Consider the following 14,019-nt stretch of genomic DNA (forward strand, 5'->3'; position numbering starts at 1 on the left):
ACAGGTTCCTGCCTGGCACAGAGCCCTCCCTTGGGTACAGATCCATCCCTCAGGCACAGATCCATCCCTCGGGCACAGATCCATCCCTCCCTTGGGTACAGATCCATCCCTGGGGCACAGATCCATCCCCTGGGGCACAGATCAGATCCATCCCTCGGGCACAGATGCATCCCTTGGGTACAGATCACACCCATCCCTGGGGCAGGGTGGGCACAGCCCCAGCCAAGCCCCCCAGAGCCCCCCATGTCCCCCTTACGTCCATGTCGTCGCAGAAGGTGGAGTAGGGGCCGTACTGCAGGCGGCACTGGTGGCCCACGTCGTACAGGACACCCGGGGGCACCAGGGGAAAGTCCAGCAGCTCCCGGGCCGGGGGGTCATCGAGGCACAGCCCCCAGCCCCGGCTGCAAGAGAGGGCACAGCAGTGTCACCCCGTGTCCCACAGTAGTGTCACCCCGTGTCCCACAGCAGTGTCACCCCGTGTCCCACAGCAGTGTCACCCCATGTCCCACAGCAGTGTCACCCCGTGTCCCACAGCAGTGTCACCCACTGTCCCACAGCAGTGTCACCCAGCATCCCACAGCAGTGTCACCCACTGTCCCACAGCAGTGTCACCCCATGTCCCACAGCAGTGTCACCCCGTGTCCCACAGCAGTGTCACCCAGCATCCCACAGCAGTGTCACCCACTGTCCCACAGCAGTGTCACCCCGTGTCCCACAGCAGTGTCACCCACTGTCCCACAGCAGTGTCACCCACTGTCCCACAGCAGTGTCACCCACTGTCCCACAGCAGTGTCACCCCGTGTCCCACAGCAGTGTCACCCAGCATCCCACAGCAGTGTCACCCACTGTCCCACAGCAGTGTCCCCCCATGTCCCACAGCAGTGTCACCCAGCATCCCACAGCAGTGTCACCCCGTGTCCCACAGCAGTGTCACCCCGTGTCCCACAGCAGTGTCACCCCATGTCCCACAGAAGTGTCACCCAGCATCCCACAGCAGTGTCACCCACTGTCCCACAGCAGTGTCACCCCGTGTCCCACAGTAGTGTCACCCCGTGTCCCACAGCAGTGTCACCCACTGTCCCACAGCAGTGTCACCCTGTGTCCCACAGCAGTGTCACCCAGCATCCCACAGCAGTGTCACCCACTGTCCCACAGCAGTGTCACCCACTGTCCCACAGCAGTGTCACCCCGTGTCCCACAGTAGTGTCACCCCGTGTCCCACAGCAGTGTCACCCCGTGTCCCACAGCAGTGTCACCCAGCATCCCACAGCAGTGTCACCCCGTGTCCCACAGCAGTGTCACCCCGTGTCCCACAGCAGTGTCACCCACTGTCCCACAGCAGTGTCACCCCGTGTCCCACAGCAGTGTCACCCACTGTCCCACAGCAGTGTCACCCTGTGTCCCACAGCAGTGTCACCCCGTGTCCCACACTGCTGGCACGGGATGGAACAGCTGCTGGTCAATGTCCCGGATGAGCAACCAGCATTTCCCAGTGACACAGCCCCGGCTCTGCAGTCCCTGGGGCTGCCCCGGTGTGGGTGGGCACCTCTGGGCACCTCATTGGGATGGGAGCCCCCAGAGTGATCCCCCCATATCCCCCCAGAGCGGCAGGACATGGGGAAGGTGAAGGGACAAAGACAGAAGGGGCAACAGCCATAAATGTCCCAGTGACATTTATGTCAACAGCCAGAAGTGTCCCTGCAGACGCTGCTAACAGGAATAAAGGAGATGAATAAAGGAGATGAATAAAGGACATGAATAAAGGAGATGATGAGCAGCTGGACATGCCCATACCCTGCTCAGACCAGGCTGGACAGCACAGCTCTGGGGCAGAGGTGCCTGCCCTGCTCCAGCTGCTGCTGACACCTCCCAAACACGCCGGGATTGTCCCGCTCAGCCCACGGTGTTATTTGGTGTTATTTCAACAAACTCGTTTCCAGCAAGGCCGGGGCTCTGGCAAGGCTGCGGTGGGATCGGGTTACTCGGGTTGTTGGGAATTCACGTGCAGTGAGATTCCTTTTTGAGCCAAAGCAGCAGCATGGAAACAGGGCTGGGAGCAGGGGAGCTGCTGCAATGGGGCGCTGGCAGTGCCACGGGTGATGCCCAGCAGAACCAGCACCCTCCTCCCTTTCCCATCCCACCACCGAGTTCCACACGGGACCCCTGCAAACAGCTCCCTGGGCTCGAGACTCCCCTGCATGTCCTCACTGAAATACACCTATCTTTCCCTATGGAAAGGGGTTGTTTTCAGCACCCCAGGGACTCAAAAATCTCCATTTCCAAACTCCCAAGAGCAGGAGCATCCTGCTGCTGCCAGCCCAGTGGGAAGGGCAGGATCCCATCCCTGTGGGTGATGTGGGGCTGAGCTGGGAAGGATGGGGCGTGGATTGGGCAGCCTGTGCCAGGCACACACTGCAGGGCACCTCCCCACGTAGTTCCACAGAATCTCAAAATCCTGCCATGGTTGGGTTGGAAGGAGCCTTAAAGCCCATCCCATTCTGTACACTTGGGGTGTTTTCTCCAAAAACAGAAGGTGTCCTTACTGGAAAAAGTCCAGGCTCAAGCACTCCATCCTGGATGAGCCCCAGGTGTGACACTTGTGCTGCTCTGGACTCCACCCCGTGCCTGTTGGGGTTCCCCAGGTCCCCCCTGCACTGTCCCCAGCCTCCTCCTGTTCCTCTGACCAGCTTGGGGCACCCCCTGCCCTGCCCCAGCTCACAGAGGGGTCTCTGTCCAGTCTGGGGTCTCTGGGATCTGCCTCAGCTTTCAGCTTTTCCAGAATCTATTGCTTTGTTAAATATTAAATAGTCATTCTCCTTTTCTGTTCAATTGGCCAAAACACATCTCCAAGCAGGGAAAAACTGGCCTGAGTTTCCCTCTGGCTTCCAGGGCTGTGCAGTAAATCCCAGTCCACAGGGAAAGATGCAGGGGCCTGCACTGCTCTGCCTGTCCCAGCCCGCTCCTTAACGAGCTGGAGGATGGAGTGGATGGAGCAATGATTAAATCCCCATCTGTGAGCAGCCTGACAGGATCTGCAGATACATCTGAGAGCAGGATTAAAATTCCAAAAGCTCCCAGAGAACTGGAGGAAGGGTCCAAAGAAGCCAGGACAGAATTCCACAAAAACAAAGGCAAAGCCTGGAGCTCGGGAAGAATCAGCAGCAGAGCCACGGGGCTGCAGGGGCTGGCAGAGGGTGGCAAGGGCAGGGCAAGGGCAGCAGGCCCTGGCAAGAGGAGGATGATGGAAGAAGAGCTCCAGCACTGAGGAAAGAGGCTGAAAATCAGGTTGTCTGATTAGAGCAAGGATTGAAGGATCCCTCCAGCACTGAGCATCAGCAGCCACGCTGTGCCAGCACCCTACAGCGGCCTGAGAGAGGGGACACCTTCCTTGGGGACAGCTGCCACAGCAGGGACAGCACCCTCCCAGTGCCCCCTGATGCTCAGGCAGGCCCTGAGTGAAGCCCCAGCTGCAGCAGCACTGACTGCAGTGCTGGGGCCCTGCTGCTGCCAGAATCACTTTCAGACGCTCCGGCATTCGGCGGTGCTTGTGAAATAACAATGATCTTGTGTAAAATAATAATCATCACCATGCAAGAGCGTGGTTTTCCCGAACATGAGGTCTGTTCCAAGCACACCCAGCAACCCCAGGTCAGCAGGGTCGGGTTTCCTGGCTCCCTCCCTGCCGTCCTCCTGCCAGCATCCCGTTACAACACTCCTGTCTGTGCCCGGGTGTCACGGCCAGTGACAGACAGCCCAAGGAAGAGCTGCTCCTTTTGGGGAGCAGAGACACCAAACCCCAGCAGAGGAGCCTCCAGCTGCTCTGCCTCCCCATCAGCAGCAGCCCGGGGTCAGCACAGGCAGGAAATTCTTCCTGCCCAAGTGAAGGTTACAAGCAGAGGGCCAAGAGCGCTGAGGAAGCGGGAGAGCTCCATTCCTCTGAAAGCCATAAATCAGCACTAATTCCCTGCACGGGGCCAGCCCACACGGCCCCGGCTGGGATCTGGGAGCGGAGCCTGGCCCCAGCAGCCTCCCTGGCCCAGCTCTCCCCTCGCTGCTCCTCAAACCTTCCTGCAGCACGGGGGAAATGCTCCTCCAGTGCAAACCACTGGCTGACAAACCAAACTCGGGCTGGGCTCCTTGGAACTTCCTAACAACAGGCTGGAAAATCAGCCACGGGTGCTAAAAATAAACAAAGGCAGGGAAGAATTTGGCTGGATCTGGTTTGCCCATGACAGGCAGAGAGAATGGAAGAGACTCTGCAGAACCTGCAGGGAGCACTGAGGGAAAACACTCTGGTTTTATCTGTGCAGGCACAGCCCCTGTGCCCCCACAAAAGCCCCTGAGCCCCCTTCACGGCACAGAGTGAGGCAACCCAGGGAGGATCCATGGAATTGTGGAATGGTTTGGTGGGAAGGGACCTCAAAGCCCATCTTATCCCACCCCTGCCATGGGCAGGAACACCTCCCACTACCCCAGGCCTTGGACACTCCCAGGGATGGGGCAGCCACAGCCGCTCTGGGCAAAGACCCCCAGCTCTCTTAGAGAGATATCTCAGAGATAAGAGCACCCCCGTGCCTGGGCCCCGACCCCCAGCCCCATGAGTGAGGAGGAAGAGGAGGAAGCACTCACTCGAGGAAGCGTGTGATGTACTCGCGGCTGCAGCGGGACCAGGTGAGTGGGGACGTGTCATACAGGAGCTGTGGAGACATGATGAAAGGTCTTTTCCCAACTGGCTCACAGTCATTGCTGCTTCCATCATGCTGAATCCCAAAACTGTGTAAGACACAGCCCACGGAGGGGAGGTGAGCCACGAGCACCACAGCCGCCGCCGCCGCTCCCGGCCCCGGAGCAGGGACTGCCCTGGGGATGTGCACTGACAGCCCTGAGCTCTGTCCCTGCTCTCACTGCAGCTTCCCCACTGAAACTCAGGGATATTCAACAAGATCTCGCTGGTGGGTGCTTTCCCACATGCAGATGTCTACTGGGAATGTCTACGTCTTCAGTTAGAGGTCTATGTCTAACTGAAACTGCAATGTTCAAGTGATCTTGTCAAATTTAACTGAAACTGGGGCAAGCGAAATTCTGTCACTGGTATTACAGACAGATCCTACTTTAAAACTCCTCACTGGGCAACCCCTGCTCCAGAACCTTCCCACACCACCCCAGGACAATCACAGGTGCAATTTCTCCAGGTTGCCTTGGACTGTGTGTTCTCATTAAACGTGGGACAACCCAAAACTTAACTCTGGAATGAAACCCTCAGGGAGCAAGGGAGTGTTTGCACCCGTGAGGAACCACCTGGGAACCATCTCCCAACTTCCCCCGTGCCCCCTCCAGCCCCAGGGTGCACACAGAGAACAGGAGGAGGAGGAGGAGGAGGGTGGTACCTGTGTCCCAGCTCGTGGGCCACGGTGAAGGCCAGCGGCAGCCCCGTGTCCTCGTTGATGTTGCAGCTCCGGTGGGGCTGGCACATCCCGGCCACGTGGGACAGCCCCAGGGTCTCACAGGGCCTGTTCATGGCAGCACAGATGTCCTTCCTTGGCCGAGGGGACACACAGACAGACAGACAGACAGACAGAGCAGAGAGGGCGTTGGAATGCGGCAGGACCCGGCACACGGACAGCGGCCAAACAGGAGTGAGAGCAGGACATCCAGCTTCCTTCCACAGGGGAAACATTTGTGACCTTTCCTTCCCCCTTTCCTCTCCCAGTATCCCCAGCTCACCATTAAGCCTGATTAATGGGAGCTGCTGGCCAGCCTGGCTGCATTTATTCCCTTGTATAAATAAAGCTGATGCTGGGGATAATCAAACAATGCTTTGGGGAAGCACATCCCAGAGGTGCCGTGGTTTTCCAGGGCAGCTCCAGCCACCCAGGAAGAACAGCCCCACTGAAGTACAAGGCCTGAAGTGCCTCATTTCTGCTACAAAGCAACCTCCCAGGGAAGACAGAGCTGCTGTGGGTTGTGAATCATCACCCAAAGCACCACAGCAGCCAGCTCAGGCAGCCTGAAAGCCTCAAAGCAGGCTCTGACTGCAAGGTACACAAACTTGGGCAGAGGCAGGAACTCCTGCCAGCTCCGTGGGAGGCCAGGGGCTTCCCAGGGGCTCCTCTGCCAAGCCCAGCCTCTGAGGGAAAAGGAGAGTTAATGCCACGTACAGCTCCTGGATCCAGCCCTTCTGGGGCTTGGCAACGGGGCCACGGTGAAAACCTGCTTTGGAAACCTCAGCTGGGAGCTGTGGCCAGGTTTAAACCTGAGATCTGGACCAGTCCATGGAATCACAGACTCATGGAACGCTTTGGGTTGGAAGGGATCCTAAAGACCATGTAAATGCAACCCTGTGCCATGGGCAGGGCCACCTTCCACAGCAGCTCCAGCCGCCGGGAAATGTCCCCAGATTTCACATCACATGCAGGTGTCCAGGCAGGGAGAGTGAGACTCCAAGAGCTGCCAGGAGATGTTCCCTGGCTGTCCCACCTGCAGCCAGGTGAGTTTTTGGCTACCCCAGCCCTGTGTGGGCCCCACACCTGGTGAGCAGCACGGCCACGTCGTGGTGCAGGGGGTGTGAGTCTCCCTTCACGTTGATGCTCTTCTGCCACTTGCAGAAGCTTTTCAAGGTGTTGTCTGCGTGGTGGGAGATCTTCAGGTCCTCCTGCCAACAAAAAGGGAGATCTGCTGGAGCTGTTTGGGTTTTGGGATGGGGAGGGGAGGGGTCCAAGCCCAGGCACATCAGAGGGGGATTGGGAGTGACTGCCATCCAGATGGAATTGCTCCATGTTTATAGCTTGTAGGCTGGGTGGGAAGACAGCCCTTTTCCTGCTTTTTTTTCATCTCTGATTCAACCAAAACATTAAATCATCCAGTAACAGGGGTTAAGAACCACAGCAGGAAAACCCCGAGTGCTGGCTGACAGAGAAGGACATGGCTGTGGAGACTCTGAGTGGCCTCAGACCCCCCGAGCCACCAGAGCAGCTTGGACACGGCCACCAGTGGCCCAGAGCCCTCTGGCAGCACAGTGACACTGTGTGTGACACCATAAACCAGCCCAAACCAGAGTGTGCAGCTCCTCTGCCCACCCCACACCATCCCTGGCTCCACCTGCCACGAGGACAAGGCAAAGGTGGGCACCTGGATTTCTCCCACACACACAAACCGAGCCAGGCCAGGGGGACAGCCCAGGAGGGAGGCAAACCCTGGGGTCTCCAGCCCAGCCCGGTTTGGGGCTCACCTCCTCGTGCTCCAGCAGGATCAGCCGCACTATGGCGATGTTGATGGGGTTCCCGATGCTGGCGTGGTGGAACAGCCCTGCCACCTGCAGAGGGACACCAGGGGACACGGCTGGGGACACAGGGCAGCCAGCACGCTGCCCCTGCCACCTCCAGCCCGGCAGCTCCTGCGGGGGAAGCTGCTGAGGCTGCTGACAGGAATTTCTATCTCAGGAATTCCCCACATGGGAGGCAAGAGCAGACACGGGGCTGGAGCTGCCATGAAATCCATTTACGCTCCATGGGATCTGAGCAGGCACTGGAACCCAGCCAGAAACACCCGGGGGACCCCTCTGCTCTCACTCCCATTGCATGTGTTTAACATCCCAAAGGATTCGGTGCTCTCTGGGTCCTTCAGCACCCCCAGAAACCCAGGGATGTTACCTGAGCTCCTCTGCCCCATCCCACCCTTTCCTGGCATCGACCAAAGCTTTCCTCCGAATGCCAAGAGGTGCCACCCGGGCAGCAGCAGAGGGACAGACTGAGCCACCTCCTCCTCTGCTTGTGTCACGCACTCACCATGTTCATGACGGTCAGCACGTACTTCTCGATGTTGGCGCTGCCGTGGAACTCCACCATCTTGGTGTCTGCCACCACCAGCGTCTCCACCCACTTCTCCCTGCTGATGGAGCGCTGCTTGATCCTCCTCCTCCTCCTCCTCCTGTGCTGCTTCTGCTCCCACCGCTCCCTGCGCCTCTCAGACCGCTCCAGGCTCTCCTGAGACTCTGAGCGATTGAAGGGGAAAAAATGTTTTTTTTTTCCTTGATCAAGTGCCTGCAACTTTAATATCTTCCTTTTTAATTCAAAGGAGTCACCTTTGATGTGGAGAAGGCTCCACACTTAGAGCCATAACTCAATAACTCCTGTGCATTTTGCTGCGCTCTGTTCCAAAGGACTCTGAGCTTAGCCTGCTGCACATGAGCAGGACACAAAAACCAAAATAAACAGAGCATTTGAAGGAATTTCTTTGACCAGAACAAGATTTGCAATATTCCTCAAGGAACAGGGAGCCTCCCAAAGCAGAGTGAACCATAACTCAATAACTCCTGTGCATTTTCCTGCGCTCTGTTCCAAAGGACTCTTGAGCTCAGCCTGCTGCACATGAGCAGGACACAAAAAAAAAAACAAAAAAAACCCAAAACCAGAGCATTTGAATTTGAAGGAATTTCTTTGACCAGAACAAGATTTGCAATATTCCACAAGGAACAGGGAGCCTCCCAAAGCAGAGTCAGGGTTTATAATGGCACAGGAATTTACAGAAAACACTGCAGAGATGCTTGAGAAACAACCTGAGAAAAGGGAGAGGAGAGGAGAGGAGAGGAGAGGAGAGGAGAGGAGAGGAGAGGAGAGGAGAGGAGAGGAGAGGAGAGGAGAGGAGAGGAGAGGAGAGGAGAGGAGAGGAGAGGAGAGGAGAGGAGAGGAGAGGAGAGGAGAGGAGAGGAGAGGAGAGGAGAGGAGAGGAGAGGAGCTCTGCTCCTTCCCAAGGGGGAGCAAGGGGAACGTTGGCTGGGAGTGCGGAGGCGGGCAGAGCTCGGCTCCTCACGCACACCAGCCACTGGGAATTGTGCAGCGGGGACTTTTCCTGTGACACGGCTCCAAGAGCAAGGTCAGGGTCAGCCCGAGCCGGGTGAAGGCTTTACAAACCTCATCCCACACAGTGGGAGTCGCTTTCGTGGCTCCCCTAACAATGGGCTCCTACACTTCCCGGGCTGCGCTGAGCAGCAGCGTGCTGTGAAAGGGCGTTTGAGCCCCAGCCTGAGAAATCCCAGCTATCTGCACCTCCTGATGAACTGCTAACGCCACTGTGACAGTTTAATCGCCTCAGCTTCCTTGGAGCTCCTTCGCATTGTGTCCTTAGTGCTGAGCTCCCAGCTGAGATGTGAGGTTGCTGCAGGGCTGGGGGCATTTCCCCTTGGGATAATCCCTGCCCAACACCACCCAGCGAGCATCAGGGCATCCTTGGGCATTTCCCTTGGCATAATCCCTGCCCAACACCACCCAGCGAGCTTCAGGGCATCCTTGGGCATTTCCCCTTGGGATAATCCATGCCCAACACCACCCAGTGAGCACAGGGCATCCTTGGGCATTTCCCCTTGGCATAATCCCTGCCCAACACCACCCAGTGAGCACAGGGCAGCCCTGGGCACTGACAGGAGTTAAACAACACCAGCAGCACCTGCCTGCTGTGGGCACAGCAAAGAGCAACACAGCAGAGCTCAGTGAGAGGATGGCAGTCACTAAAATCCTACAGACTTTGGGATTCCCCTGCAGGGCATGCCCAGCACGTCCACTCCACTGGTGCTGATTACAGAGAGCCACGTGAATGACACACAGGCCATGGTACACCCAGAGAAATTAATGGTCAATAATAGACTTCAGAGTCCAGAATGGACTTGAGTCAAGAACAGACTTCAAAGCCTAGAAGAAGCCATTAAGATCATTACCACTGATTAAATAATTAATTTAGATTATCAGAGGAATGCCTGAAGATAACCCTGTTACAGAAGCAAACCCCGGTTTGTGGAAGCAGAGAGTTCCAGAAAACGTGCAGCACGTAATGCACTGCAGCTTCATCAGGGAGCAAAGTGCCCATGAGCTTGTGGGAATGCACTGAATTCCTCAGCAGTCAAAATGCTGGATTTGGGAGTTTATCCATCTGCAGCGCACAGGGAGGGACCCACAGCCCTCTGCCCACAGTGGGAACTCCCAGGGCAGCCACCGAGTTCCACTCCCAAAGTCCAACATCCCAGGTCACGACCAAAGTTTTGGTGTAAATGAAAGCAAAAGCTCTGTCTGCACATTCCCCCCGGGGCAGCAGACGAGCCCACAGGCCTGGGGTGCAGCCCCACCGGTGACACGGAGGAAGGGACAGTACCTGGCACGCCGCAGGGCTCCCGCGGGGCCGGGGGGCTCCTGCCCTGCTCGGCCCTGGCCTCGGGCACCTGGCGCTTGTAGATCCTGTGGGGCTGGGCTGCTCCCTCCTCCCGGGGGCTGCCGGACACCGGCTCGATGAAATAGTCCTCGTCCATGAGCTGAAACACTCCTTTCTGCCAGGGAGACACAAAGTGCCGCCGTGAGGCCACCGCCTGCAGCCCAGGTGCAGCCTGGCACTGGGAGTGATCACGGAATCAAGGGACCTTGGAATGGCTGGGGAATCAAGGAATCAACGGAATTAAGGGACCTTGGAATGGTTGGGGTGGGAAGGGACCTCAAATCCCACCCAGTGCCACCCCTGCCATGGCAGGGACACCTCCCACTGTCCCAGGCTGCTCCAGCCCCAATGTCCAGCCTGGCCTTGGGCACTGCCAGGGATCCAGGGGCAGCCACAGCTGCTCTGGGAATTCCATCCCAGCCCCAGCCCACCTTCCCAGGGAAGGATTGTCCCCAGTGTCCCATTCACTCCTGCCCTCTGGCAGTGGGAAGCCGTGGAGGATCCAAGGGAGTTGTGTCCCCTCCAAAGAGAGGGACATGAGCGTGAGCACTGCCCCACCAGGTACATGGGACACTTCTGCAAACACACAGGAGGCTCTAAACCCTTTCCCCCAAACTCCTCCAGGTCACTGGAGGAAATACAGGAAATACAAACAGTGGAGAGTTGAGGAAACAGCTTCACTGCCCAGGAGCTGTGCTATCACACCTGCAGCTCCCAGCCCCTCGTTCCCAGGTCTGCTCCTCACAATCCCACTCATGCAGCACAAGGCAGGGAATTGCTCTTTTTGGGAATTTGGACACAAACAAGTAAACCCAGCCCCGGAGAGCTCCCAAACCACTGCAGTCCACGGGAAATTCATAGTCAGCCCATCCATGGTGTACCAGACCTGCACGATGAGATGCTGACTCTGCTGCTGGGACTTTTGGAGTCTCTTGGCAGAAACAAGGGTTCCACCGAGCTCCTGCCATTCCCTTAGGGCCCAGGGCTGCTGTGGAGCGGGGCTGTACTCACCAGGCCGTCGCAGGTGCTGAGGGCAGCCAGCCCCGCCTGCCGCGGGCCCCGCACCTCCCCGATCATGTGGCACGGGTTGTAGGAGCGCGGCTGGATCTTGGCGCCCGCGATGCCCCCGAAACGCCGCTCGCTGACAAAGCCCGGGGCCAGCAGGTGCCTGTTGAGGCTCAGGTTGAATTTCAGGGCTTGCCCCCTGTACTGCAGCTCGTAGAAGGCGGGGAGCTGGCTCCTGGAGGCAGGAGATCTCCGGTGGAGGGCCCGGTGCGACAAGTCGTAGGACAGGAAGGCTCCGCTCTCGTCGACCTTGATGGGATGGACGATGTCGCTGCCGGAGCGCGGCTCTGGGGAGAGGGGGTGCAGCGCTTACCTGCAGGGTCCTTCACCTTTCCTCTCACACCCTTTCCCCGCCGGATTCCCCTGCGGCGGCGGCTGGACGGACAGCAGCGGGATGTGCCCGCTGGGACGGAGCGGGGACAGCAAGGACAGCAGGACAGCAGGGACAGCAGGGACTGCCCTGCCGCCCCCGGGGCCAGCGCTGGGGTCCGCCGGGGACAGCGTTGGGGTCGGGCTTGGGGGCCGGCCGGGCGAGGGGAGTCAGGCAGCTCCGGAGCCCTGCCCCGGCTGGCCCCGCGTAACTCCCGCCGTTCAACTCCGGCTGCCAGTAAAATAACCACGGAACAAACAACGGAAAAACTCCCGAAAAATGCAATCCCCGCTTTGAGGCGGCGTTGGGACACGCCGTCTCTGGGGGCAAAGCACCCGCGGGCACGGAGCGCTCCGGAGCCTCCCCGGGCGGGGCTCGGTGGCCGCGGGGAGCCGGGCGGGGACCGGGGCTGGCCGCGGGCTCCGAGCGTGCCCGGCCCGCGGGCACGGGGCGCGGCAGCGGCGGGGGCACCGGGCTGTCCGGATCGCGAGCATCCCGGGACAATCCCGCGGACACCCAGCACTCATTCCCGTTCATCCCGCGGACACCCCGCGCTCATCCCGCTCATTCCCGCGGACGCCCAGGGCCAATCCCGCTCATCCCCGTGGACAATCAGGCGGACACCCAGCGCTTATCCCCGCGCACAATCCCGGCGTTCATTCCCGCTCATCCCGCGGACACCCGGAGCTCATTCCTGCTAATCCCGCTGACACTCGGCGTTCATTCCCGCTCATCCCGCGGACGCCCGGCACTAATTCCGCTCATCCCCACGGACAATCCCGCGGACACCCCGCGCTCAAACCGCTCATCCCGCGGGAGCCCCTCGCTCATCCCGCGGTCCCCCCCGCTCCCCACGGACATCGCGCCCCCATCCCCGCGGTCCCCGCCCTGCCGTCCCCTCGGACCTGTCCCCGCGGTGCCCCCGCCCGCGGCCAGCGCCAGCGCGGCGGCCACGGGGACGAGGGGCAGGAGCGGGCGCAGCGCGGCCGGGGCCGCCATGGCTGCGGCGGGCTGGGGGCTCCGCGGGGCGGGGCGGCTCCGCGGGGGCGGGGCTATGCACAACAGGGGGCGGGGCTACACACAACAGATGGGCGTGGTTGTGAGCATTAGGGGAGTGGTTATGCACATCAGAGAGGCGTGGTTATGCACATCGGAAGGGCGGGGTTATTCGGTGTGGGGGCGGGGTTATGTACATCAGGGGGCGGGGTTATACTGACGCCTTAAGTTTTGGCTTTCACATTCTGTACCGCGTTAGTTTATAACTCAGAACTTCATATGAAGTGTTAGCAATTCTCCTCATAGCTCAGTCATATAAAACAATCCTTTTCCAGCCCCAGAACAAAGGACACCGCTGCAGCTTCAGGCCCAAGAAGTGTAAAATAACACTGAATTGAGGAGAGCAAACTGGGAGGGTGGGACTGCATAACCTGGAGCTGCAATTGGACAATTAACTCCAATATGGAAATGGACTAAAATTTATGAGAGTGTGAAAACTTGTGACCTGGAGTACAACTTGGGTGTAGCCACAGCCAGGCTCTTTTACTGCCCAAGGTGTGCCCCGTGAAGGCCTTTTAATAAATCCCTGCTTTATTCTTTAACTCTGCCCAGCTGTGCTCCAGACAGCCTCTCAAGGCATCAATGCATGCCAGATGGCGGGGTTATAAATATTAAAAGCGGGATTATGTACATGGGGGCGGAGTTATGCACATTAAGGGGCGGGGCTTATGTTACGCGTTGCCGGCGTGGCCCATGGCGCCCTCTGGCGCTCCCTTGCCGCATTCGTTCGTCTGCCCCGTCGTGAGGATCGCGATTAAAAAATCACAAAAATTCAGTGAATTTTCGATCACAAATGAAAAACGGTGCTTGGCTGATGCCGCCACGTCCCTCCTTTCCTCGGCCGAGGCTGCCCGTCGCAGTCTCCTTTTATTTTCTCTCAGATTGAAGCGCACCGAGAGCAAACGCCCGGGATTACTGGGCTCTATGAAGTACTCCCTCGGATACTGCTCGCCGCTCAAGCAGTCCACAGCTTTCCCGTGACGGCCGCATGTCCGGTCTCTCCGTACCTGCCGGGATGAAGGGATAATGTTTAATTAGGGGATAATTAACAGACGTTTGCGATGCTGTTTAGTTAGACGATAATGTTAAATATGCAGCTCAGCCGGGGCGCGCGCCCTCTGGCGGCCGGAGCGGGGAATGCCCGGGGCCGGCAGGGCCGCTGCCGACACCTGTGGCGGCCAATAGGCGCGCGTGCCGCCCGGCTAGCTCAGTCGGTAGAGCATGGGACTCTTAATCCCAGGGTCGTGGGTTCGAGCCCCACGTTGGGCGCATTAGCTTTTTCCGGTTTTTTCTCGGATTTCATTATTTTTTTTCCGCCCAGTGTGACTCCT

The 14,019-nt window shown here is 58.7% G+C and overlaps 1 protein-coding gene and 1 non-coding gene across 2 annotated transcripts in view; one reads left to right on the forward strand and one right to left on the reverse strand.

The window, feature by feature from the left end:
* Window positions 1-12,169, reverse strand: part of ADAMTS7 (ADAM metallopeptidase with thrombospondin type 1 motif 7) — a 32,421-nt gene extending 20,252 nt beyond the window's left edge. Inside the window, exons 1-10 of the mRNA XM_059482382.1 lie at window positions 11,925-12,169; window positions 11,592-11,665; window positions 11,209-11,549; window positions 10,141-10,312; window positions 7,785-7,990; window positions 7,229-7,312; window positions 6,528-6,652; window positions 5,388-5,537; window positions 4,630-4,773; window positions 257-401 (exon numbers count right to left, since the gene is read on the reverse strand). Of these exons, the coding sequence (XP_059338365.1) occupies window positions 257-401; window positions 4,630-4,773; window positions 5,388-5,537; window positions 6,528-6,652; window positions 7,229-7,312; window positions 7,785-7,990; window positions 10,141-10,312; window positions 11,209-11,549; window positions 11,592-11,665; window positions 11,925-12,169 (1,686 nt within the window). The remainder of the gene's footprint in view (window positions 1-256; window positions 402-4,629; window positions 4,774-5,387; window positions 5,538-6,527; window positions 6,653-7,228; window positions 7,313-7,784; window positions 7,991-10,140; window positions 10,313-11,208; window positions 11,550-11,591; window positions 11,666-11,924) is intronic.
* Window positions 12,170-13,884: 1,715 nt separating this feature from the next.
* TRNAK-CUU (transfer RNA lysine (anticodon CUU)) lies at window positions 13,885-13,957 on the forward strand. Its single transcript has one exon. It is a non-coding gene; the product is annotated as a tRNA-Lys (tRNA).
* Window positions 13,958-14,019: the final 62 nt, after the last annotated feature.

Source organism: Ammospiza nelsoni, chromosome 14 (genome assembly GCF_027579445.1).
Source record: "Ammospiza nelsoni isolate bAmmNel1 chromosome 14, bAmmNel1.pri, whole genome shotgun sequence".
NCBI lineage: Eukaryota > Metazoa > Chordata > Aves > Passeriformes > Passerellidae > Ammospiza > Ammospiza nelsoni.